Source organism: Acinonyx jubatus, chromosome E4, assembly GCF_027475565.1.
Source record: "Acinonyx jubatus isolate Ajub_Pintada_27869175 chromosome E4, VMU_Ajub_asm_v1.0, whole genome shotgun sequence".
Lineage (NCBI taxonomy): Eukaryota > Metazoa > Chordata > Mammalia > Carnivora > Felidae > Acinonyx > Acinonyx jubatus.
The window spans coordinates 23,668,645-23,693,650 of NC_069395.1; the positions used below are offsets into that span (position 1 = coordinate 23,668,645).

Sequence of the window (25,006 nt, forward strand, 5' to 3'; positions counted from 1 at the left end):
ATAAAAGAAAACAAAGCAAATAACTGTAATAGTAAATAAAGGCAAAACTAATTCACACTTACAGTTTAGACTCCTGCTTCAAATGTATTCAGTTTTTAGGTGATCTAAACCGTGTCTAGATACAGCACTGGTAGCAGGACTCACTTTTAATTGACCTAAAATATTTTGCAGGACTTGTATTATTTCTATACCTAAGATTATGATGATAAATACTGATGAATCAAGAATTATTATTTTTTAGTTATAATCCATTTCACCATCTTCATCTTATCAAAATTTTATGTTTTATTTTAGTATTCTATTGATTTATCATCCCTTTCTTTGGCTATTTTTCTAAGAAGCAGACCTAAATCTAGCCATGATACTTCTATTACTTAACTGCTCTTAGTCTTACTTTTATAATTCATAAATAAATTTGATCTAAATAATTTCTTTAGTCCTTTATTTAAATACTTCAGGATTCTAAAAAAAGTCATGATTTAATACATGCTCTGAAGAATACTGTGCAGAGATAACCTTTTAATTATCTGGAAATTAATCTAAAATTCAGGTTATGCTATGGTGAGCACTTATACAAAATAAAAAATAATTCTTAATTTATGCAACTAGTAAATAGGAAAGTGTTCATCTGCCAAACTCATACATTTAAATAATGTTATAATTTGTTTTAAGAGAGATGTTTTACTTCAGATCTCAAATAACGAGCTTCCATTTCTTGAGCACTTCTGGAATACTGCATTAGGAACTGGAAATACAAAAGGTCGCAAACCCCAACACCTGTCCTGCAGAAGATCCATTGAGTTTAATTTATAAAGCAGATAAACACAAGAAAAATAAATTCCAAACATCACAGAAAGAGAAAAAAGAAGCGACAGAGAGAATTAGGGAACACTATTCAGAAGGTTGAGCTGAACTTTGTCTCTAGGTTTGCTCCTGATCTCTTCCGAAAGTGAGCTTGATTTCAGGAGAATGGTTAAACCAGGAAATAGTGGAAGGTAAATTCAGGAAGAAGCGTAGAAAACAGCTAGCAGAGGACTTTAAGTTTCAGGATAAAGTAGTTTCAAACTCTGTCCCAAAGGCAGTGGGAAGCCACTGAGAGTTTTCAGGGAGAGAAGGAAAGTAAATCCGGGCAATGCAGCACTCAAAGAAAGTCTTGTTTCAGATGCAAATGAAACTAGTAATTCATAGTTTTATAATAATTTGGGAGGTACAAAAAATGAACAGAAAACCTAATTTGAAGAGATTAGTCTAATAGAGTATTGTACGTTTCCTCTTAAAAACTGAAGAAAAATATTCAGAAAACATGTTCCTTAATGAATATGAGAAAAGGCAATTTAAAACACAATAGTCTATTTTCTCCAATCAAATAAAAGTTGAAATTAATGTCCTTGAATCTATTAACTGGATATAGTTATCCATGCACACTGCTTTATAATTATTTTAAATATCACTAGCATTGTAGATTGATGAAGACAATTAATAGTGCACATTAAACTCTTTTTTTTTAATTTGGTAAATTGAACACATTACAAATTGTAAATTAAAGATGTAAAACGTTGTTTTGATACATTTATATATTTTAATACGATTGCCATTGATGCCATATTCATCACATTACATCATTATAGTGCATCATTATTAACCGTATTCATTATACTCTACATTAGATCTTTATGGCTTATTTATTTCTTGTTATAAGTTTGGATCCTTAAACACCATCAATCTCATCCCTCTACTTCCCCATCTCCTAGTAACAACCTGTTTTGGTATGGGTTTGACTTGTTTCTAGATTCCCCATATAAGTGATATCATGTAATACTTGTCCTTCTCTCACATCTCGCTTTTATAATGTGCTCAAGGTCCATCTACGTGTTGCAAATGACAGGATATCCTCCTTCCTCATAGCTAAATAATACCCACATCTTTCTTATCCATTCACCCATTGATGGGCATTTGGGTTGTTTCTATATCTTGGCTGTTGTGAATGATGCTGCAATATACGTGGGTGTGCATATGTCTCATCAAAATCCAGTTTTCATTTCCTTTAGATAACATATCCCAAAGTGGAATTGCTGGATCATATGGTAAATCTATTTTTAATTTTTGAGGAATTTTCATATTGTTTTCCATAGTGGTTGGACTAATTTAAATTCTTAACAACAGTGTATATAAGGGTTCCCTGTTTACAATATCCTCACCAGCACAGGTTGTCTCTTGTCTTCTTGATGATAGCCATTCCAACAGGTGTGAGGTGATATCTCATTGTGGTTTTATTTGCATTTCCCTGATGATTAGTGATGTTGAACGTCTTTCCATGGCATTGGCCATTTTCGTGTCCTCTTTGCAAAATATTTAGTTCAGACTCATTTTTTAGTCTGATTGTTTGGGGTTTTTAAAATAAGTTTTAGCTCTTTATATATATTGGATATTAACCCCTTATCTGAGTTACGATTTGCAAGAATTTTCTCCCATTCTGTAGGCTGTTTCATTTTGTTGATGTTTCTTTTGTTGTGCAAAAGCTTTTGAGTTTGATGTAGTCCAATTGTTGATTTTTACTTTCATTGTTTGTGCTTTTGTCATTATGACCAAAATATCATTGCCAAGACCAATATCAATGAGTTTCTTCCCTGTTTTCTTCTAGAAGTCTTATGATATCAGGTCTTATATTTAAGTCTTTAATCCATTTTGAGTGTTTTGTTTGTTTGTTTAGTGGTGAGACAGAAGTCTAATTTCATTGTTCTACATGTGCTTCTCCAGTGTCTCCCACATCATTTTTTTGAAGAGACTTTCCTTCCTCCATTGTATTCCTAGCTTCTCTGTCAATTATTAGTTGACCATAAATACAGGGATTTCATTTTGGGCTATTATGTCCCATTGACCTATAGGTTTATTTCTGTGCCAGTGCCATACCGTTTATATTACTATGGCTTTGTAGTATAGTTTGAAATCAGGAAGTATGATACTTCTGAATTTGTTCTTTTTTTCTCAGGATTGTTTTGGTTATTCAGGATCCTTTGTGGTTCCACATGAATTCTGGGATTGTTTCTTCTAATTCTGTGAAGAATACCTTTGATATTTTGATAGAGATTTTGTAGGGTCTGTATATGGCTTTGGGTAGTATGACCATTTTACCAACATTTATCTTTTCAATCCATGAACACAAGAGGTCTTTACATATCTTTGTATCTTCTTTGAGCTCTTTCAGCAAAGTTCTGTAGTTTTTTTTAAAGTTTATTTAATTATTTTGAGGGGGGAGAGGGGCAGAAAGAGATGGGGGGAGAGAGAGAGAGAGAGAGAGAGAGAGGGAGAATCCCAAGCAGGCTCCACACTGTCAGCATGGAGCCCAAAGTGGGGCTCCGACCCATGAACTGTGAGATCATGACCTGAACCAAAATCAAGAGATGGACACTTAACTGACTGAGCCACCCAGGTGCCCCAAATTTTTGTAGTTTTTTTTTACCTTATTAAAACACTGAGTTTATTTCACATATACATTTTTGTCTCCCTATCATTTCCATTTGTCTGAACACTACTACTACTATGTCCTATCATAACATTCCATACATAAAAACCAAGCAAAGGGTGGAGTGCCATCTTTAAAAACTAAACAGGCACTTTGGACAACACATTCTTGGCAATGGAACCTGGACAGTGTTCATCAGACATTCTCACTCTGCATTATAAAAAGGACAGTCAGATATCAACTGGTACAGAAGTGAAATAAGATGGAAAGTTTTAACACACTGTTTAAACTACTTTCATAAAGAGTCTTCCTCCACTGCTAGATTTCTTGAATAGCCTCTTTGCCAGTCATCAGGAAGCAATTCTTCACATAATTGATGAACTTGGCTTCCACTTTGGGAAGAGAACCACCTTTTTCTATATTTGCTTGCATTTTTGCTTTAATGTCTTCTATAGAACTAGGTTCTTTTGGTGTTTTGGGAGTCTTTTCCTGTTTTTTGAAAGATTCTTGACCTTTTGATCTTGGTGTTGATGGTTTTGAGTCTTTTCCATTCTGGTTTGATTTTTGTGCACTTTTGGCTGCAGTATCTCCTATAGATTTCTTTACTGGAGACTTTTCTTCAGATTTGTCATCATCAAAATCATCATCATCCTCGTCATCATCTTTATCGGCAGCAGGTTTCATTTTTTTTCCGTGGAACCTTGTTACCACTTCCAAGGGGCAGAACGCTTTCCAGATATACTAAGGACCTTCACATCCTCTTCCTCTTCGTCTTCTGACTCTGCATCTTCCTCCACAGTTATTGAGTGCTGTCCACTAATATGCACAGGCCCTGAACCACATTTCAACTGTAAGACCACAGGTAGTGTTATTTCAAAGTCCCCAAGGGAAACCATTGGCTCTTCACACATTTTCAAAGTTGCCAGTGTGATTTTAAGTGGACTGCCTTCGTAATGCAATGCCTCTGCTTCAACAATGTGCAATTCATCCTTTGCACAAGTCCCTAAACTGACCGATCTTAAAGATAACTAGTGTTCATTTTCATCATTATCCACCTTAGAGTGATAATCTTTGTCAGCCTTTAGTTCACAACCAAAAAGTTCTGGGGCCTCAGAGGGCTCACGTCCATGTCAATCGAATCTTCCATGTGGTGGTGACATGCACTTAGGTGAAAGAGAAGATGGGCAGAGAGAAACGACTATTGTTCCACAGAACAGCCACATAAGATGAATCACACCAGGGACAAAGTTTTGTAGTTTTTATGTACAGATATTTCACTCCTTTTGTAAATTTATTCCTAAGTATTTTATTGTTTTTGATGCTACTGTGAATAGGATAGTTGTATTTCTTTTTTTGATGCTGCATCATTAGTTTAAAGAAATGCCACTGATTTCTGTAAGTGGATTTTATAATGTCTCACATTACTTAAATCATTAATTCCAACAGGTTTTTGATCGACTCTTTGGAATTTTCTTTATATAAAATCGTATCTTCAGCAAATGGTGACAATTTTATTTCTTCCTCCTGATTTGGACATCTTTTATTTCTTTGTCTTACCTAAATACTCTAGGTAAGACTTCCAATACTATATTGAATAGAAATATTAAGAGTGGGCAACCTTGGCAACCTGATATCAGAGAAAACTTTTTCAGTTTTTCTTATTTATATGTTAACAATGAGTTTATTGTATATGGCTTTATTATATTGAGATACATTCCTTATATACCCAATCTGTTAAGGGTTATTATCATGAAAGGGTGTTATATTTTGTCAAGTTCCGTTTCTGCATCTATTGAGATGATCAGGTGATATTTATCTTTCATTTTATTAATATGATGAATTACGTTTATTGATTTGCATATATTGAACCATCTTGGCATCCTGAGGATAAATCCCGCTAGGTCATGGTGCATAATCTTTACAATATGTTCTTGAATTTGGTTTACATCTATATTCATCAGGGATATTCATTTATAGTTTTCCTTTCAAACCCTTATGTGGTTTTGGTATCCAGGTAACACAGCTTCATAGAATAAGTTTGGAAGTGTTCCCTCTCCCTTGATATTTGGAAGAGTTTAAGGAGGATTAGTATTAATTCTTCATTAAGTATTTGGTGGAATTCACTATTAAAGCCATCTGCCTGTGGAGTTTTCTGTATTACAATTTTTTTTATTGACTCAATCTCTTAAGTCATTATTGGTCTGTTCAGATTTTCTATTTCTTCTCATTCCGTCGTTCAGTCTTGGTAGGTTGTATGTTTCTAGAAATGTATCTATTTTATACATAACTATTCAGGTTACGTAATTTGGGGGCATATAATTGTTCATAGTGGTCTCTCGGTATTTCTGTAGTATCGGTTGTAGTGTCCTCTTTCATTTATAATTTTATTTGTCTTCTCTTTCTTAGTTGGTCTACTTAAAAGTGTGTCAATTTTATTTTTAAAAAAAACAGCTTTTAGTTTCATTGATACTTTCTATTATTTTTCTAGTCTCCATTTCATTTATTTTTCTATCTGACTTAATTTCTCTCCATCTGCTACATCTGGGCATAATTTCTTCTTCTGTTTCTAGTTCCTTGAGGTGTAGAGTTAGGTTGTTTATTTGAGATCTTTCTAATTCTTAATTAAGATCTTTGTAGTTCTTTTTTTTTAACGTTTTTTAAATTTATTTTTGAGAGAGAGAGAGAGAGCATGAACGGGGGAGGGTCAGAGAGAGGGAGACACAGAATCTGAAACAGGCTCCAGGCTCTGCACGGGCAGCACAGAGTCCGACGCGGGGCTCGAACTCACGGACCGCGAGATCATGACCTGAGCGGAAGTCGGCGGCTTAACCGACTGAGCTACCCAGGCGCCCCTGTAGTTCTTAATATATGCATTTACTGCTATAAACTTTCCTCTTAGAACTGCTTTTGCTGCACAAATCTTGATATTTTGTAGTTTCATTTTCATTTATTTCAAGAACATTAAGCTGCTTAATACCAATCACTTAGTTACTTATTGTTCTTTGAGCCAAATTAATGTTGCCCCTTTATTTAAATTAAACGTTTGAAAGCATTTTTTTAGAGAAACAAAAAGTATAATTCATTACCCCCTGAATTCATTGAAATAGCTGCAAAAGTTGCTTTCCCTTATTATTATCACTACTAAACCTATGAATCTAATAAAGTAAATTTCTTAAACATGTTTTTATTAAATACTTGTCACAGTAGGCATTTTTTCATGGCATTTATCATTGCTCCAGTTATAGTAAAACAATTATTTTAAGGGCCACAAATACGGATCATTGAAAAAAAGGTGGCTTCCCTATAGCAGTCAAACTGATGTTTTAGCTTAAATAAATAAAAAATAATAGTATCAATAAGGCAGAAAATGTCATGTTTATTTTACCTGTAAAATACATATTGTAACATACATATTTTATTTCTAAGTTTTAATTTGGGGAGAATTATTTTAAATTATAAATGTATGTTCAATGAAAGGACATGTTTATAGACTCAAAAGATGAACAAAATCTCCCCATTCATTCAAAAATAGTCATGGGAAATAATTATATTAAGTTCAAAAACCTATAATTTATTATGAAATATGAATAAGGTAAGCATAACTTCTTAAAAACACTATATCATGAACATAATTACAACTAATTTGAAAAAGGCATAAAAAGATTAGGACTACAATTAGCAGATGAAAAATTAATAAAAATTAATAAAACAATAAAAATTGACAATTAATAAAAATATGGGCTTAAAGGAAGAAAGACATATATAAATATGGACATAAGAAAAACAGAGCAGTTTTGTTTTATTATAGTAATATACCAGGTAAAGTCTCCAGAATGTGCAGTTTAAAGCAGATGCATCATAAATAAGATATTTTCATGCCACTTAAAGTCCTCCATAAATTCAGTATCACCACTGGACATAATTTTTGACAGCTGCTTTAAGAACTCTAACAGGTGAAATTATCATTCATCTCATTCCCTAAAGCTCCTATATTCTAACCAGTATCATCAAATGACAAAATAAAGCATTATACTAACTAGTTGTATATGAGGTACATTATAAGCTGTTTTCACACTGATTTGGGATCAAAGTTACTCCTGCTGATGTATTTTCCTAAGAAGTTTTTGAAACACACTTATGTATCTACCCTAAAATCATTATCTTTTTAGCTTTGCTTATCTGGAAGATGAAAAATAAATATTTTCTACATAGAACTAGCTTCCTTTCAAAGCTCCAGTACTCTATTTCTTTACGCTTTCTAGACATTTCCATGTAGCACACTGAATGATGCATCTAAACTCTAGCTTGTCATCTATCTCTCTTGTTTTTTGGATGTTCATATCAGCTTTATTCATAATAGAAAACTAATCATTTCCTTTTTCTCCACAGCCAACAATGCCCCCTTTCCTTCCTAGAAAATTGCTTCCCTTTTCTGACTTGCTTCAGTGAACGAGCATTCATTTATTTATTTTGCAATCAAATAGAATTGCCATGTTATACTCCTTTTCCAAGTCCCGTATCAATGAACAAGTCTTAGTCTTTGCCTCCATAAATGTATCTGCGTAGAAACCTGCCTTTACAATCCATTATCCTAATGCTTCCAGAGATTCTTATCTACTTCACACCTGCCTAACAACAATTTAACTGGTTTCCTTATTTTCATGTCTATTTCAACCTTAAGCCATCCTGCCAATAAATTCTACTGCTGCTTGCAATGCTCTTTAAAAAAAGAAAGAAAAGTACCCTTTCCATCTCAGCAGAAATCTCTCACAAAACATATAAAGGTAGGCTTCTAAATCTTGGCACATTACTAGCTTTAGTTCTAAACCACTTGCAAGGATCCATTTCATGCTCTGCATCACAGAATGTTCTCAGTCCTCTTAGTCTCTGACTTTATTAATGATTTTCCTGATTATAGATACAAACACATCCTGTGGACCTAACACCCGCTGAGACTTTTGGATCTTTGGTATTTGTATTAAGTCAGTAATCAAACCTGGAGTTAGCTACCTTACTTAGCTCAGCAGCTCTTGATCCAGCTCAGCCTCAGGACCTTGGACCTCAAGGGCAGATGCACATTAGGAAATTTCTCCCCTAGGCTGACACCATGAACTGTCAAAATGCCTTTCTAAAATCTTGCTACTTCCTTGTTCATCTATTAAGCACTGTTCCTTGCCTATAAGGTTTAAACTGAGTTTAAACTCCATATTTTTCACCTAAAGTCCTTCCAGAGTCAAGTTTAATGTATGTTTCCAATATTAGGTTTAATTAACAACAGAGATGCTAATAATACAAAGCTTTTTTACTCTGGTCAAACTGGACTCTGTAGGGTTGCCAAATGAAGCATATTATGCAATCCCCATGTAGTGCATTTTCTCCATCCATTTCCCTGTTTTGGAATGTCCTGTGCTTTCCAACTACACAAATCTTATCTACCTTTCAAAGTCTAGTTCAAGTCCTTATATCCTCTGTAATCACTGTAATTCACAGTAAGTTTTCCTCTTTGAAATGAGAAAAATACTGTCACACTCAGTGGATGCTTAATTCATTAGTAACAAAGCCATAGTATATATTGCTATTAAATTTTTTATGTTTAAATTGCAGTTTTGTTAATTAGAATGTAAGCACTTTGAAGTCAGGAAAAACATCTAATCTCTATTGCACTTTTAAGGAAACACTAATGCAATTGTACACGCATAATACAGAGTTTTTGATTAATCAAGTTACTACCATAAACCTTTTCTTAGTAAGTCTTTTGACTTATATTACTCAGAGCTTTTGGAAACTCTAAGATATTGAGGAGATAGTGTGGGGTATATCAAGTTTCCCTCTAAGCTGTTCTCTTATTATTCCACATATATTCTCTTATTTCTCCAAATATATAGGAGCTCAGAATACAGAATTCTTCTGCTCTTTCCTTCTTTTATGCATCTACATTCTACAATGTTTTTTATAGTATAGAAAATACATAATACATAGAATACATAGAAATACATGAAATACATTTGTTTATTAAACACAAAAATTAGGCTTGGAGTTTCTAAGCATTTATGACACAAGAAATAAGGGACTATAACGGTGAAAACAAAAATATAAAAATAAATAAATTAACTGGTTTTCTAAAAATAAATGCCTTATGTGAGATATGAGTTCAACTTACACAACATCATTCAGCTCTAGCCTGGTATCTGGAGACGGGTTAATCAGGATGTAGGAGAGGGTACTTTGATGATCATTCATTTCATCTAGAAGATAAATAAATGCCAAGTTTGTTATACTACTTACAGAAAATTACAGGAATTACTGTAGAGCATCTAATCTTCAAACCATATAGCTGTCAACGAGAGCTTGCTATAGTTCTGCCCACAGCATGATTGTGTACATAACTTTGACTATTTTCAAATTACTGTCATTGGAAATATCTGACAGGTACTCATTTTTTGTTCCAACAGATGATAGAAATAAAGTATCTAATTCTGTTCAGAACAACTACAGTTATATTCTACCCTCTTTAAGCTATTACACTGAAAGTCTTTCTATTAAAGAAATAGACAAAATGTTTATTAGTTTATTATGTCTTATTCATTATAAAAACTAATTGTGGTTATAGTTAGCCATCCCAGATATGAACATTCATATGGGTAATTCTGTGAAAAATCATCTGATGACATTCTGTTTAGAAAACACAACAGAGGGGTGCCTGGGTGGCTCATTCAGTTAATGTCCATTCAACACTTGATTTTGGCTCAGGTTATGATCTCATGGTTCTTGAGACAGCGCACTATGTCAGGGGATCTGCGATGACAGTGCAGAGCCTGCTTGGGATTTTCTCTCTCCCTCTCTCTCTGCCCCTCTCCCCACTCTCACGTTCTCTCTAAGTAAACAAATGAACATTAAAAAAAAAGAAAACACAATAGAAATGTATCTAAAGAGGTTGAAGGCTCTAAATATGTTTGACTTTGTTATAAGATATACCTGATATGTTTTTGCAAAATATAAAGATTCTCGTAGAATTAACTGTTTCAAGGAAAGTGTACTGCTAAATTATTTGTTTTTCTTCTAAGACAATATGTATTTTTAAAATAAAAGGCTATGTTCTTTCATTTTTTTTCAATTCACTCTGAAGACATTGTCAGCCTTCAAGTTTGGAGAGCTAACTTGCATTATATTGGGCACTTAAAAATAAAACAGCTTTGAGATCTCAATTTCTTAGCTGCGAAAGCTATGATAAGATGTAAATGTAAAGCCATGTGGACACATACTTCAGTAAACATCAATCCTCCCAAAGGTAGTATTTTTAGGCTGTGAGGATACTGCTCAAAATCCTTCTCTAGAGCCACAATATCTTTCTAGCCACTTCAGTTGCAGATAAGCTTGGTTCCTGAACAAAAGTACTGAGTTTTGCATTTTGATCCAAACTCTAAGAATGTATTTCATACCAATGGAGATATATCAATATTCAAATGCGTCAAGTAAAGGTCTTTTTTAGGCCAACATATTTGACTCTAATAATTTCCTGCACTGGAAAATATGTATCATTTTTTAAAAAATAATGTCTATCACTGTATTCCTCTAACTAGAAGCCTATCACTCTAATGAGCAAAATTTAATAATATTTTCGGTTATGATAGTTCAAGTTGATATGCAGATGTGCCATACTTTTAAAGTCTATAAATGAACATCTTTATCTTACAAGGACAATAAACTGCAATGTAATCGAACTCACCATAAGTTTGCCAATAAAACCATTATAATAATAAAATCATAACATTTATATTTAAAAAAGAACATGTTTGGTTGCATGTCTCTGGAGTGGACACAAGTAATTGTATCCTGGCATAGGGATAGGATTCTCAGGCCAAATAGAGACTGCTTGGTGAAATCTGAATTTCAGATAAAAACTAATAATTTTTTGACACACATGTGTCCCAAATATTGTTTGTGAGATACTTATGCTAAAACATTTATTTATTACCTGAAATTCAAATTTAACTGGGAACCCTGTATTTTTTATTTGCCAAACCTGTCAATTATACCTACAGGTAGATGGCTAACTCAACCAGTTGGAGCTTGGAAACCCAATGAATATATGATGTTGAGCTTATTTCAAATTAGGTATAATTCCAATTCAAAACATCTTGTACTGGTAGGAGATGACAGAGATTCTATATAAAAAGCAATTTTGATTTATCTATGCTTTTTGAGAAACTTTCCTTTTGTCTGAATTTCCCCAGGTGCTATACAAAGGAACATACTGATAGTACATTCTGGAGACTGAAACATGATGCTCTACAATGTAACCAGCCTACCAGAAAATCTCCATCTTATTTGGTTATGTCTAACTCAATTTCTTATGTAAAACAGTGGCATTATTTAAATTTCTCATATAAACAATGAATATTATTGAACAATGGCATTAGAGGAAAAACAATTTTAAAAATAACTTCTCAGTCCATGTTAATCCCCAACCTCTCTCTTTGACTATTAAAATAATGTTGTACTCATTTAACACCTGGAATGAAGTCAAGATATATTGGTGACTTGGTTTGCCTGTTATAAGTGACAAAACTGTGTAGATAGCTGAGAACTTTATAGCAATAGATACAACTATTGTGTTGATTTTTTTCTGCTCAAGTAGTCTCATTTATCATTTTGAAGATTTTCATTTTTCCATGCACTCCAGAAATCAAAGGAAATGTTTTGCTAATGTGCTCAATTCCATAATCCCATACGATTTATATCAAGACATGCATGGGTAACACAATCAGAGCTCATCATTCCTGGTTTCTTTCCTCATCCACCCCTTGCTGACTTCTCCTCAGTGTTAGGTTAAAAGAAGTTGCTGAGTTCAAAGCCACTCTCTCTTTCTCTTTCATGTCTGCCTTGCTGTAGAGTTAATTCTGGTCTGCTTTTTCTCTGTCACGCTGCTTTTTTGGGAAGTCCTGCAGTTCATTCTCCTTTCCTTTGTGACTCTGTGGTTACGAATTAGGAAGCAAGGTTTTAAAAGCCTGTTGTGGCCACATATCAAAACCACATTCAATGGTCTAGTTTTTCAGCTGCAAGTCTGGAATTATTGTCTCTATCGGTCATTCCTTATATTTATTCTTTTGTTATTTCTGAATTCTGATGGGGAAACTGGTAGGTCTCCTAGATCTTTAAGATCCTATTATAATCATCCCTTTGGTAGTGGCAAAGTCACAGTGGATTAAATAAGGTTCTTTACCAAAACTACAACAAATTTAGTGAATTAATAAATTTGCTTTTTAAAATGTTTCATGAACCAGAATCAATATTCCATGTCCTATCAGAAAAATATCTGCTAAGAAAATCTGTTGTGAGAACATTCAGCGTGTTCCTGATAACTAATATCTGACCCTGAGAAAATAAAAATCACTCTACATTTGCATCGTTTTATTGAAATTATTTCATCATTGATATAATTATCATAAATGAAAAATTATCTTATGAAAATTTACAATAAATGTACTAGAATATTGAAAAATTTAAAAGATATTTTAAAATTTCCAGTAGTATTTACCAAGAAACTTAATTTGCTGTATTAATTAGCATATGCAATTATTCAATCACAATCTTCATATAGCAAATATTCTGCTTAGAGTGTTTCAAGTAAATAGATCACATTAGAAAGGAAATGGATTTATACTCCTGTTGTTCTTACAAAATACTTCTTGTTAAAGTATTTTAAGAATACTTTTAAATACGGAGAACAAAATTTGATCAGAAAGAAATTGAAATCCTACATAATTTGTGTAGGTTTCATTAAATATTTCCAAAAGCATATCCATTATGTGTTATATAATTAAAGAGACATTTTATTATTTATTTTTTTATTATTTTTTTAATGTTTATTTTTGAGAGAGAGAGAGACAGAGCGAAAGGCGGGGGGAGGGGGGGTGGAAGGGCTGAGAGAGAAGGAGACACAGAATCTGAAGCAGGTTCCAGGTTCTCAGCTGTCAGCATAGAGCCCAATGCGGGCTGGAACACCCCAACTGCAAGATCATGACCTGAGCCAAATTCAGACACTTAACAGACTGAGCCACCCAGGCTCCCCTAAAGAGACATTTTAAATCAAGAGACTCAGTTAAGAACAGAGATTCTAAAACCAGAGTGCCTCTGTTGAAATCCAGCTTTCTCGGAACACCTGGGTGGCTCAGTCTGTTGAGCGTCTGACTTGGGCTCAAGGTCATGATCTCATAGCTCATGAGTTCAAGCCCTATTTTGGGCTCTGTGCTGACAGCTCTGAGCCTGGAGCCTGCTTCAGATTCTGTGTCTCTCTCTCTCTTGCTCCTCCCCTGCTTGTGTGCTCTGTCTCTCAAAATAAATAAAAATTAAAAAGAGAAAGAAGGAAATCCAGTTTTCTCAATTACTCATGCTAAGGCCTCCTTAGGCAAATTACTTAATTTCTTCTAATCTTTTGTCCTCGATTTCCTCACCTGTAAAAGGGAGGCGAACAATAGTGTTATCTCATAGGTTAATGTTAGAATTAAATTATAAATGAATAACTAATATAATGTAAAATTAATATATTAATATAAATGTTTAGTTCTTAGAATCAGTGTCTGATTTATATTAAGTGCTACATAAAGGTTTCCTATTATTATTGTGCAGGCAAAATCATTTCATAACCTATAAACAATAACTGTATAGATATTGCAATATGAAGGTGTTAGCATACAAAGACAGGGGGGAGAAAAGTGTCCAAAGAGAACAGCAATGGGAAAGACTGAGATGGTTGAGTTTAAATTGCAGAAAACAGGCCCTGGATTGAAGTGAGCAAGAAGGAGATTAACTGGGGTCAATGTTGAAAAGTCAAGCTAGGACCAGATCCCGTAGGGCTTTATAGATGTTTATCAGAAGCTCGAATTTTATTCTAAAAGCAATGGGAAACCAAGAAGGGCTATTAGGGTGGAAGATTTAGTGGTATGATCTAATTTCCTATTGACTATATTATGTTCCTTGGCTGCTTTGTGGGAAATGGACGTTAGGGCCTCAAGTCTGGTCTCAAGAAGAGTAGATAGACAGTGCAGAGGCCCAGGTGAAAGATGATGGTATCCTGGGAGCAATGGAAATGAAGGAAATTTGAAAGAAGGGAAGAAAAGATAGCTAGTGAGCCTGAAAGAGTGGGGATAGCGAGCCTGAAAAAGTGGGGATAGAGTAGGGGTAGGAAACATGGGAGCCATAAGGGAGGGAAGGAGAGATTGAGATGGTCTTAGATGGGAGAGATACAACAACATATATGGATGCTGATGAAAAAAGCAAAGACAAAGAAATTGATGTATTAGAGTGAGGGTATGTTTTTCTTCAGTCACTGCAAGAAACCTCATTGAGGAAAATACTCTCAGTTGCACAGTGCTTATTTCTTCTACATAGTCCAATAATCCAAATAATCAGTAGTAGCATAACCCAGTGATGATTTCATTTTTCCCACCTCTAAACTTCTAAACATATTATGTGTTATTCAACTATAAAACTGGTGAGTTTTATAATGCTGACTTAATTTGCTCATCTGTTTTAGTTTAATACCAAGCTATGCTTAATGAGTACAACTCTTTTGTCAAATTTACTGAATTTGCCAGTCTAAGGGGGAAAAAGGTTAGAGATAAGGATAAAAGAATCTTTCTGTTTAATTACCTCTATTTTAAGCAATTTTCATTACCTTCCAATAATTTAGAACTATTTTATGATACATAAGATAAAAATCAGGACTTTTGTAACCTCCCTTCATATAAACCACTAAGAAATGAAGATTAGATGAAATAATTAGTAAAACAAGCAGCATGATATAAAGCCAAGTTTCAGAAATTGTTCAGTTCCAACTCTGCCATGAGCCACTCCATCACTTACTAGCTTCAGACACAAAACTAATTACTTTGGGCTCAATTTTCCTTTTAAAATACAGTATGCAATGTTTCCTAACCTTTTAAAATCTATTATCTTTTATAAATATTAAAAGACCAAAACACAAAACCCTATTTTATCATTATTTTTGAAATTGATAGGGTATTCAAAAACAAAAATAATGGAAGTAAAAGTGAATAATACTTCTAAGAACATATTTTTTCAATGGTGTAAAGTCCAGTTTTGTTTTGTTAAAATGCTTTTTCCACTGCATGTGCCCTTCTCCCACCCCCACCAAGTACTGAGTAATTCAGAGTAATTTTGTGTCCCTGGTGAATGGGAGCTGCTCAATGAATGCTCGTTTCTTTCAAAATACTCTGACAGCAGATATTTTATATTAAGTGATGTGAGTCAAAATGATACAGGTTGTCTGCAAAGTCAGGAGTATAGGTACACCTATTTTTAAGTAGAACATTAATTACATTTTCAAATGTGTTAGGTATGTTTTCAGGTGAAGTACTTCTAAATTTAAAACTATGACTCTAGTTGATAGTCTTAAAAAGTAGAATAAATATACCACAGAAAATCTAAAAGATTTTGGAAAGACTATATATTTTTTCTTCATTTTAACAATTGACCACACTGCTTTAAATTTAAAGATACTTCACCTGAAACAATATCTGAGGCTGAAGAAAATGTATTGAACATAATATCTGCACAACCTAAAAATAACGTTTTCCAATTTTGCAGCTGCCCTGTATTATTTCCATATGACTTATAGGAGGCACTTTTGTGATAGTTGATAATCATAATTTGTCACACATGTATTATTTTGTTCTTCAATTTAGTCATTTAATAATGTTAACTGGTTATGATTAGACCAGTCACAATTCTAAATCAGAGGACAGAGCAATGAAAAGATAGGCCAAATCCTTTCCTTCATAGACCTTTTTAGCAATTTTCTGAGAAGCAGTATAGTATGTAAATACAGTCTTCAGAATAGAGGTCACACATCTATAGTTATAGGTTTACTTATAACACTAAATTTACTGTAAACTTCTTATATGATTTTAAACATTCTTTAAGTTATCTTAAGATAATCACTATTGTTCTTTTATCTCATACACTTGCTGTTAAACAAAAAATGAAATTCACTAATTCCAAGTGCACGAGGAGTCTAGACAAATACATACAGTAATGCAAGCTATACCATAATTATGATAGAGAACATTTCCATAATGCCAAAAAGCTCCCTCCTGCCCTTTGCTGTCGGTTGTTCCTCTCACTCCCCCAACCCTTAGCAATCACTTATTTCTAAAAACAATCACTTTTCTAGAAGTCTGCAGTGTGTTTCTGCATGGCTTTTCCCCTCTTTGCATAATGTTTGCATAATGTCAAGCATCCATGGTATGGCATGGATCTACTTTAATATTTATATAGCCACTCAATTTTCTTTGGATTTATGATTGCAAGAAATATATTTTTTTATGCTTTTACTTTTAACCTATTTGTTTCTTTAAATTTTAGGTGCATTTCTTAGACAATACAGAGTTGGACCCTGCCTTTTTTTTTATCTAATCTGATGAATTCTGCTTTTTAACTGAAATGTTTAGTCTATTTATATTTAATATAAATATCAATATAATTAGGTTTAATTTACCTTCTTCCTAGTTGTGTTTTTAAGATTTTAAAAATTTCTTCTTATAATCATTCCAATTCATTTGCACTATTGGTTGTTAGTTATATCTCTTTGATTTCATTATTTTTATTTTCTCCTGGTCATAGTTTGGCAAATGTTTTCCTGTAAAGGGCTAGATAGTAAATATTTCAGGCTTTGCAGGCTATACGATCTCTGTTGTATTTATTAAACTTTTTACACTGTAAAGTAAAAGTAGTCATAGATAATATACAAACAAGCAAGGATGGTTGTTTTTTTCTTTCTTTTTCTTTTCTTTTTTTCTTTCTTTTCTTTTTTTTTTTTAACAAACACTGGTGTACTGTACTTTGCTGTTTCTTTCTCTAGGGTTTACAATGTACAGCTTTAACTTCTCAGTAGCTATGCTTAAATAACATACCACTTCATATGTAGTATAACAATCTGACTACGTTATATTTCTCCTTTCCTATTATCTGAGTTATTATTGCCATACATGTTTGCTTGTATATATTCTATAAACCTTAAAATGTTTGTTATAAATAGTACAGTGTCTTAAACAAAATTTATGAGGTAAAACATATATTTTATATTTTCCCATATTTACCATTTATTTTTATCTTTCTTTAAAAAAAAGTTTATTTTTTTAGTAATCTCTATGCCCAATATGGGGCTTGAACCTAAGACCCTACAACCCCAAGATCAAGAGTCACATTTTCTTCTGACTGAGCCAGCCAGGCACCCCTACCATTTCTTTTTAGATCTAAATTTTCACCTGGCATCAATTCTCTTCTGTCTTAAGAACTTCCTTTAACATTTATTTTCATTGTGAAGATCTGTTGCTGACAGATTCTCTCAGCTTTTGTTTGTCTACAGTAGTCTTTATTTGCTTTTATTTTACAAATATCTTTTTACTGTATTTAAAGTTTTAGGTACACTATTTTATTTTCAGTACTCCAGTGATGTTTCTCTATTGTGTCTTGGTTTGCAAAGTTTCTGTCAAGAAGTCTGCTGTCATCCTTGTACAGTTGACCCTTGAACAATGCAAGAGTTAGGGTTGCAAGCCCCCTATGTAGTAGAAAATCTGCCTGTAACCTATGACTGCCCCCAAACTTCACTACTGATATCCTACTATTGACTAAAAGCCTTACCAATAAATACAGTCACTTAACACATGTGTATGTTATAGGTATTATATACTGTACTCTTGAAATAAAGTAAGCTAAAGAAAAAATGTTTTGGAGAAAATCATAAGGAAAATAAATTTACAGTACTGGATGTGTATACTGAACACAATATATGTGTAAGTAGACCTGCACAGTTCAAACTTGTGTTGTTCAAGATTCAAGTGTATTTGTTCTTCATTTATAAAATGTCTTTTTCCTCAGGCTCCTTTTGAAGTCTTCTATCATTGGCTTTTCAATTTTGTACACTGTGTCTTGGCATTATTGTATTTGTTATACCGCTCAAGCTTCATTGAACTTCAGATCTTGAATAGTTTGCATCAACTTTGGAAAAAATTTGGTCATTATTTCTTCAAATATCCATTCCCTTCTTTCCTTCTGAGACACCAATTACATGACTACACGATACTATCGCACCATAAGTAACATTCTATTTTTTCAAGGTTTTTTTCTCTCTCTCTCTCTAGTCTGCATTTTGGATAGTCTATTGCTTTGGCTTTATGTTCATTGATATTTTCCTCTGCAATATTCTGATGTTAATGCCACTCAGCATACATTTCATTTTTAATACTGCATCATAAATTCTGACCTCTAGGAAATTCAGTATGGTCTCTTTTAATCTTCAGTTTCTTTCCTTATCATACTTCTGTTTTCCTCTACAATGTTGAACATATAAACGATACTGTAAAAACTACTTAAGTATTTATGGTTTTCTGGATCTGTTTCTGTTGACTGATTTTTCTACTGGAAAAGGTCATATAAATGCATATATATTTTATTTTGGGTCCATCTCCATCTCTTGGGTCCATCTGATTCTCTTTTTTCAGGAAATGGAGTTATGATTTCTTTTGTTCAAGTGTCTGCACGCTATTGATTTATATTTTTTCTAGTTATTTAAATTGACAGCATAAATGGTCATCATAATTGGAAGTTTCTTTTTGTTGTTTTAATGCTTTCAGGTAGCCATTCTTTGCTCTGTCAATAATATGCTGAGTAAAAAGTTCATTCAACCGACAGTTGTTCTTAATGGTAAAAAATATTTCGTTTATTCAAATTGGCCACTATTCAAATTGGCCACATTTTTCTTACACACACATAAAACACAGCATTTGAATTTCTAGTCATAATGATAAAATATATGTATACTTAAGTGCAATTAAGTTGACTGCAGTGTTAAATTATGTAAAAATATTGATATTATTGAAAAATTAATGTCCTGAGAAGGACATGTTACAACTCCATGAAGAAAAACTGTATAGTTTCAATTTAGGGATATATGAAAAGTTCATTGCTCAAATATTTTCATTTACCAGAAATCATTATCACCTCATCAATTATGCCCTTTGAAAGCTTCATTACTTTATCTATTAAGAAAAGCATTGAGTTTGATATTTTTCTATTAATATTCTATATGTACAATGAGATTAACATAAAACAAGCACATCTATGTATTCTTCTATTTCTGACTGACTCTTCATGAGAATGAATCAGTTCTGGAAATACAGAGTAACATAAAATCATCCATATTCTGGGAATCTATACCGGGAGCATATTGACTGTATATATCAATATTATTGTATTCATTTGTATTGGAAAAAGCTAAATAATACATTTCAAAAACAATAAAAATTTAGTACCAATTTCTTTTGAAATACTAAAGTGTTGATGAAGTTGTTACAGTGACTTCAGATACTAACATTATTCCTCCTAAGTACTAAATGTTGCAAAACATTCCATAAGAAATATGGAGCTTTTTCCTTTCTTGGTAATTTTTTTTAGGATAAATTTGTAAATAATTTTGTACTAAATTAGGTACCTGATTTTTGGATTCAGATTTTGGGAAATTTTTTGTTAAAAGCTTATATAAAAATGATCATTGATTTATAAAAGAGTATGAGAAATTCATGATTGCTATTATTACTACTCCTCCTCCTCTTAGTACTGCTCCTCCTCCTTCTACCACCACCTTGTCTATTGTAACTTGGGTGGGAATAACGATCTTTTTGTTAATTTTGCTTATTTCTTTCCCATAAGAAGGAGAATAATTAACAATTGAGTCTCTAAATTGGCTATTAAAACAATATTTTGTCTAATCTGTTCATTATTTTGGGCAATTATAAATTTACTTTAGAAGGAAACTAAGACTTTCTGGTAGATGTAATAAAAGCCAGTGTCTAACTAGTACTTATCTCTTTGTTACTGAAAAGAATTTCTTTCTTTTCCTCCCTTGGGGTTTCATCTTTTAGTAACAGTACGAAACTTACAACAATCCATGTCAAAACCGGCTAGCACCTGTAGGAGCAGTCACACTAGGAAGACTTGCTTGCCAATTTATACTTAATAGTGTGTGCCATTCTGTGGCTAATCATCAAGAATCTGTCAATAGTTGGAAAGAATAATTTTTTGTGAGTGCGAGAGCCATTCTAAATATATTGTTGAAGAATAAGGCTAGTTATGAACATAAAATTATAATTATTCATATTTGCTGTATAGTTTATAGATTATATTTTTACACATACATTGTATTATTTTATACCACATCCCTTTAGGAAAGCTTTATTATCCTTGTTTGATGGTTAAAAAAACATGATTTTCAGGAAGATAGTAACTTGGCCTAAAAACACATGGCTAGCTAGGATACAATGCCATGAACTTTGAGGTGAAGTTTTAAAAATTATATTGAAATTTCCCCCCAAAATTCAATGGAAAGCAAGCAGAATTTGTGATTTTTCACTTCAGCTATTTTTCCAAAATATACAGGTCCTCAAATTCCATCTCCCAAATCCATAGGGTCAGATGTGTTCCAGAATTGAATTTTTAGATTTAGAAAATAATACTGGCCACATAATGTATACTATGTAACATCACATAAAATGTTACTCACCTTCCTGTCAAAATACTTACAAATTTACTGCATTTAAAACAAATATTTTGAAATATCTAAGCTCATTTCCAAATATCTAAGCTAAGCGTTCCAACTATGATCTTTTTCCTGTATTTCCAACTTCTTCACTAATGGCTCAATCTTAATAAACATGCTCCCATCTCCCTGATCTTCAAAACAGTCTCTCTCCCCTCACCACTTTCCCATGCAGTTAGCTTCGTATTCTCACCTTTCCTTCACAATGGAAATTCTTAAAAAATATCTACTGTGGCAGACAGATAGTTGTCTCTAAATAGTCTTTCTCCTTGTCTTCTTTAATGTTAGGTTTGGGCCATCAAAAATAAGCCATATTCTTTTCCAATGGACATAATAGAAATGGTGTGTGTAATTATTTGATAATATGTTTTAACTGAAAAGACCACTCTTTGTTCTCTGGTATCTCCTTCTTACCTGCTGGATGGAATGTGGACAAAAGAAGCAGAGTTCCCACATTTATCTTTTACTGTAATATGATTTTGACAAGAGAAGCAATAGATGGTGGAACAATGAGATAGATTACATTTTCAATACCTTGGGGTCCCTAATATATTTATATCCACTATATTCAAATCCTTACCTCACATCGTTCCTCAAGCTGCTCAAATTTGACTCGTATGCATGCCACTTAACTGATACAACTTTCACCACGGTCCATCAATGACTTATCACTATACTCAACAATACTCTTTGGCATTATTAATACTGCTTCCTATTTCTCAGCCCAATGCTTTCCAACATTTTTCACATCATAGAACACAGAAGAAATGATATTTGCACTCACATTGGGTAACAGACAAAATTGCTTATGGCTGGAAGTAACCAGCCTGAGGAGTGCCTCTAACCACCCCAGGTCCCACAGGGCTTTCTGAAAGTATAAAGGATCAGTGTCATGATAAACCATGTAATGAACTGATAGCATACTACTGTAATATGGCACATCTTTTGGGCAATTCAGTTATAGACATTTCAGTCTCTTGTTTTTAAAAAATATTCCTTCCCTTAACATTTCTGAAAAATACAAGTTTTTTCCAAAGTTCTAATAGAATAGCCCTTCATCAGAGGTTATTTCATCTACTCCTATGACTTTAATTCAAATCCAAATGCTCTATCAACATATACAGTCTCAAGTCTACATAACATCTCATTTCTTTTTCTGACACCCAATAGCAGAAATTCAGCTTCTTTTACAGCATCACCTACTGGAAGTCTTTTAGGCACTGAGTTAAATTTAGTATCTTTACCCCAACATATTTGTCTTCTTTTTCTAAGCTCAGTGAATGTCACCGCCATACACTTAATGTTCAAATAAGAACCCTCAGAAGTCATCTTTTGACTCTTCCATTTCCCTCTCCTTTATGTCTCATATCCAAAAGGTCAAAAGTAATCTATCCATTCTTTTAGAGCACGCCAGACCTAACTCAGAAAAAAAGCAGATTATAACTTGTGGTTAAATTAATCATCATGCATTTTTTTAAGTATGTAAAAATGTTTTTCAACTGTAAATCACCATAAAATACTGACAATATGTACAAAGAACGTGGTATAGTGGAAACATAAATAGACATAGAGTCAAAAGTCTTAAGTACTGACTTGAGTGTCTAGTAGGCTAGGAAATCATTTATATTTGAGACCCTGTTTTCTCACCTGTAAGCATTCCATTTGTTCACGCATTCAATGTGCAGTTACTGGGTTCCTATGTGTCAGGAAATGTGTAATATGTTGGGGATACAAAGATGAAAAGATGAGTAAGACATTCCCTTTCTCTCAAGGAAGGAAGGCAAACATGCAAAATAATAACTGGTTTAAAGCATACATCCTCAATGGAGGCAATATTGCCTCTGAGGGTGCAAAACTTGTTTTTGTTTTTGTTTTTATTTTGTTTTGTTTTTTGAGGTGGGCAAAAAAACCACAACTTACTCCTTTTATGTATAAAACACAGATATACATACAGTACTTAAACAGATATATGGAAGATTTGTGGTATTAATTGAATGCCAGTTCTGAGCTAAGGACATTACTGATTATCCCATTTGTCCCTCACAAGACACTTATGAGATGGGTATTATTATTTCCATTTCACAGTGATTAAAAAAAATGGCTTGGAGGAGTTAAATAATCTGATAAATCTATTGGCTTCTAAAATATAAGTCTAATAAATGCAGAAGTCCTATCTCAACAGGTCATTAGTCTATTCCCAGTACAGACCAATAATATCTGTTGCATGGATGAATTATTATGAGTTAGGAACACATGGAGAAGTTTAGTAAGTCCATGATGTATTAAATCTCAAGCCCTATTTTCATAATCTTTATGCTGTTAAAGGTGTCCAACACATGGTTTTAGAAAGGATTGATGGATCTATGGATGGATAGATGGTTAAAATGGACAGAGAGAAGAAGAAATAAAAAGGAAAAGAGAGCAAAAAAAAAAAAAGGTGGACAATATCCATTCTTCCTTTCTGTAAGAGTGAGTGTGAGAATTAAATTAACAAATTTATATAAAAAAAACACAACACAGATAATAACTAAATGCAAGGTACCTGATAGAAGTTTCATTAGCAAAAACATAATATGTTCCCTGATGATTCTCCCATGCAGCCAGTTCATGCATTTTTGTGTCTCTTAGAGTCAAACTGTTATCTGCCACAGTGCTTACAGGACCAGCCTTGGGTTATAATGTTCATGAAACACAGCTGGAACTTGGATGAACAATCATTTACTAGAACTTTCCAAAAAAAGAAAGAGTAGCTGAATAATAACTAACAAAAGTACACACAAATATAGGACTATAGTTCTATACGAAATACAATCATACTTAGTGTCATCAAATTAGCAAAGAGCTATTCATATAATTTTTAAAAAGAAGATAAATTTTTCTTCTAATTTATTTCTTAATGTAAGACCTTGTGTGATTATATTAAAATTATTGGTCATGGATGAGTCTGTACTACACTTAAGTAAAAAATAATTGTTTTAATTACATATGGAATCCTGACTCCAATACATTTCAACTGTATGTCCTTGAGCAAGGTCTTTAGGCTCTGAGCTTCAAATTCTTAGGGTAAAACGGGACACCTATCCAATCAGGGTTATGAAGAGTAATGAAAAATACACATAAAGCACCTAGCATAGTTCCTGGCACAGAGTTGGTACTCGGTAAATATGTTTAGAGAAACACAGGCTAACTTCTTTTAAACTCTAACTAATTCAACAACTAAACTTTCTCCCTACGTACACTGTTTCAAGTTGAGACTTTGGGGGCAAATATAGAGTGCATTCCGTTTTATCCTTAACCTGCATAATACCTACATTATCTTAGCTTCTGATTTACCCAAGTTATATTTATAACAACACCATTTTATTTATCACTTGGCTTTACTCTGAAGTGTGACAAATTTTTTTAATAAAATTCATAGGCTAGTAAACAATGTATTTTTAAATTATCTTTGTTTTTTATTTCAGCTGTGCCTTTTGATCTATACTGCAGTCACAGATCAACATAGGAAATAATAATTATTGATACAGATCTATACTATATATCAAGTACTGTTTGAGCTTCAAATTAAAGCTTTTGGAGACTTTTGTTCCTGGACCACAAGAAACTAAACAAATTTTACAGAGACATTTCAGTTCATCTGTGACTGCTACATTTAGTTGCTTGCCCATGCCTCAAATTCATTTTATCCCAGATCCTAGAATAAGATGTGGTATGTGTGTGTGTGCATGTGCACGCGTGTGCATGTGTAAGAACATGACAGAACAGGTTATAAATCTCAGCCACACTATTAACAAGCTAATTAGCAAGTTATTGTCTAAGTTTCCTTATCTCTAAAATGGAAGAGTTTTGGTGAAAAATAAAATTAAGATAATTTATGTAACAGGTTCAGCAGAGTGCCTAAAGAACTATGCAAATACTTAACATTT

At 33.1% G+C, this 25,006-nt stretch overlaps 1 protein-coding gene and 1 pseudogene across 17 annotated transcripts in view; both read right to left on the minus strand.

Annotated features, from left to right (window-relative positions):
- Positions 1–25,006, minus strand: part of KCNT2 (potassium sodium-activated channel subfamily T member 2) — a 360,665-nt gene that overhangs the window by 3,059 nt on the left and 332,600 nt on the right. For 14 of the 17 annotated variants that reach the window (XM_027074938.2, XM_027074931.2, XM_053209435.1 and 11 more), the window contains one exon: positions 9,624–9,708. In XM_027074938.2, coding sequence (XP_026930739.1) covers positions 9,624–9,708 — 85 coding nt within the window. Of the gene's footprint in view, positions 1–9,623; positions 9,709–22,727; positions 23,808–25,006 lie in introns of all 17 variants that reach the window. The other 3 variants (XR_003425716.2, XR_008293217.1, XR_008293218.1) reach the window with 3 other exon arrangements.
- Positions 7–6,106, minus strand: LOC128313062 (nucleophosmin-like; annotated as a pseudogene).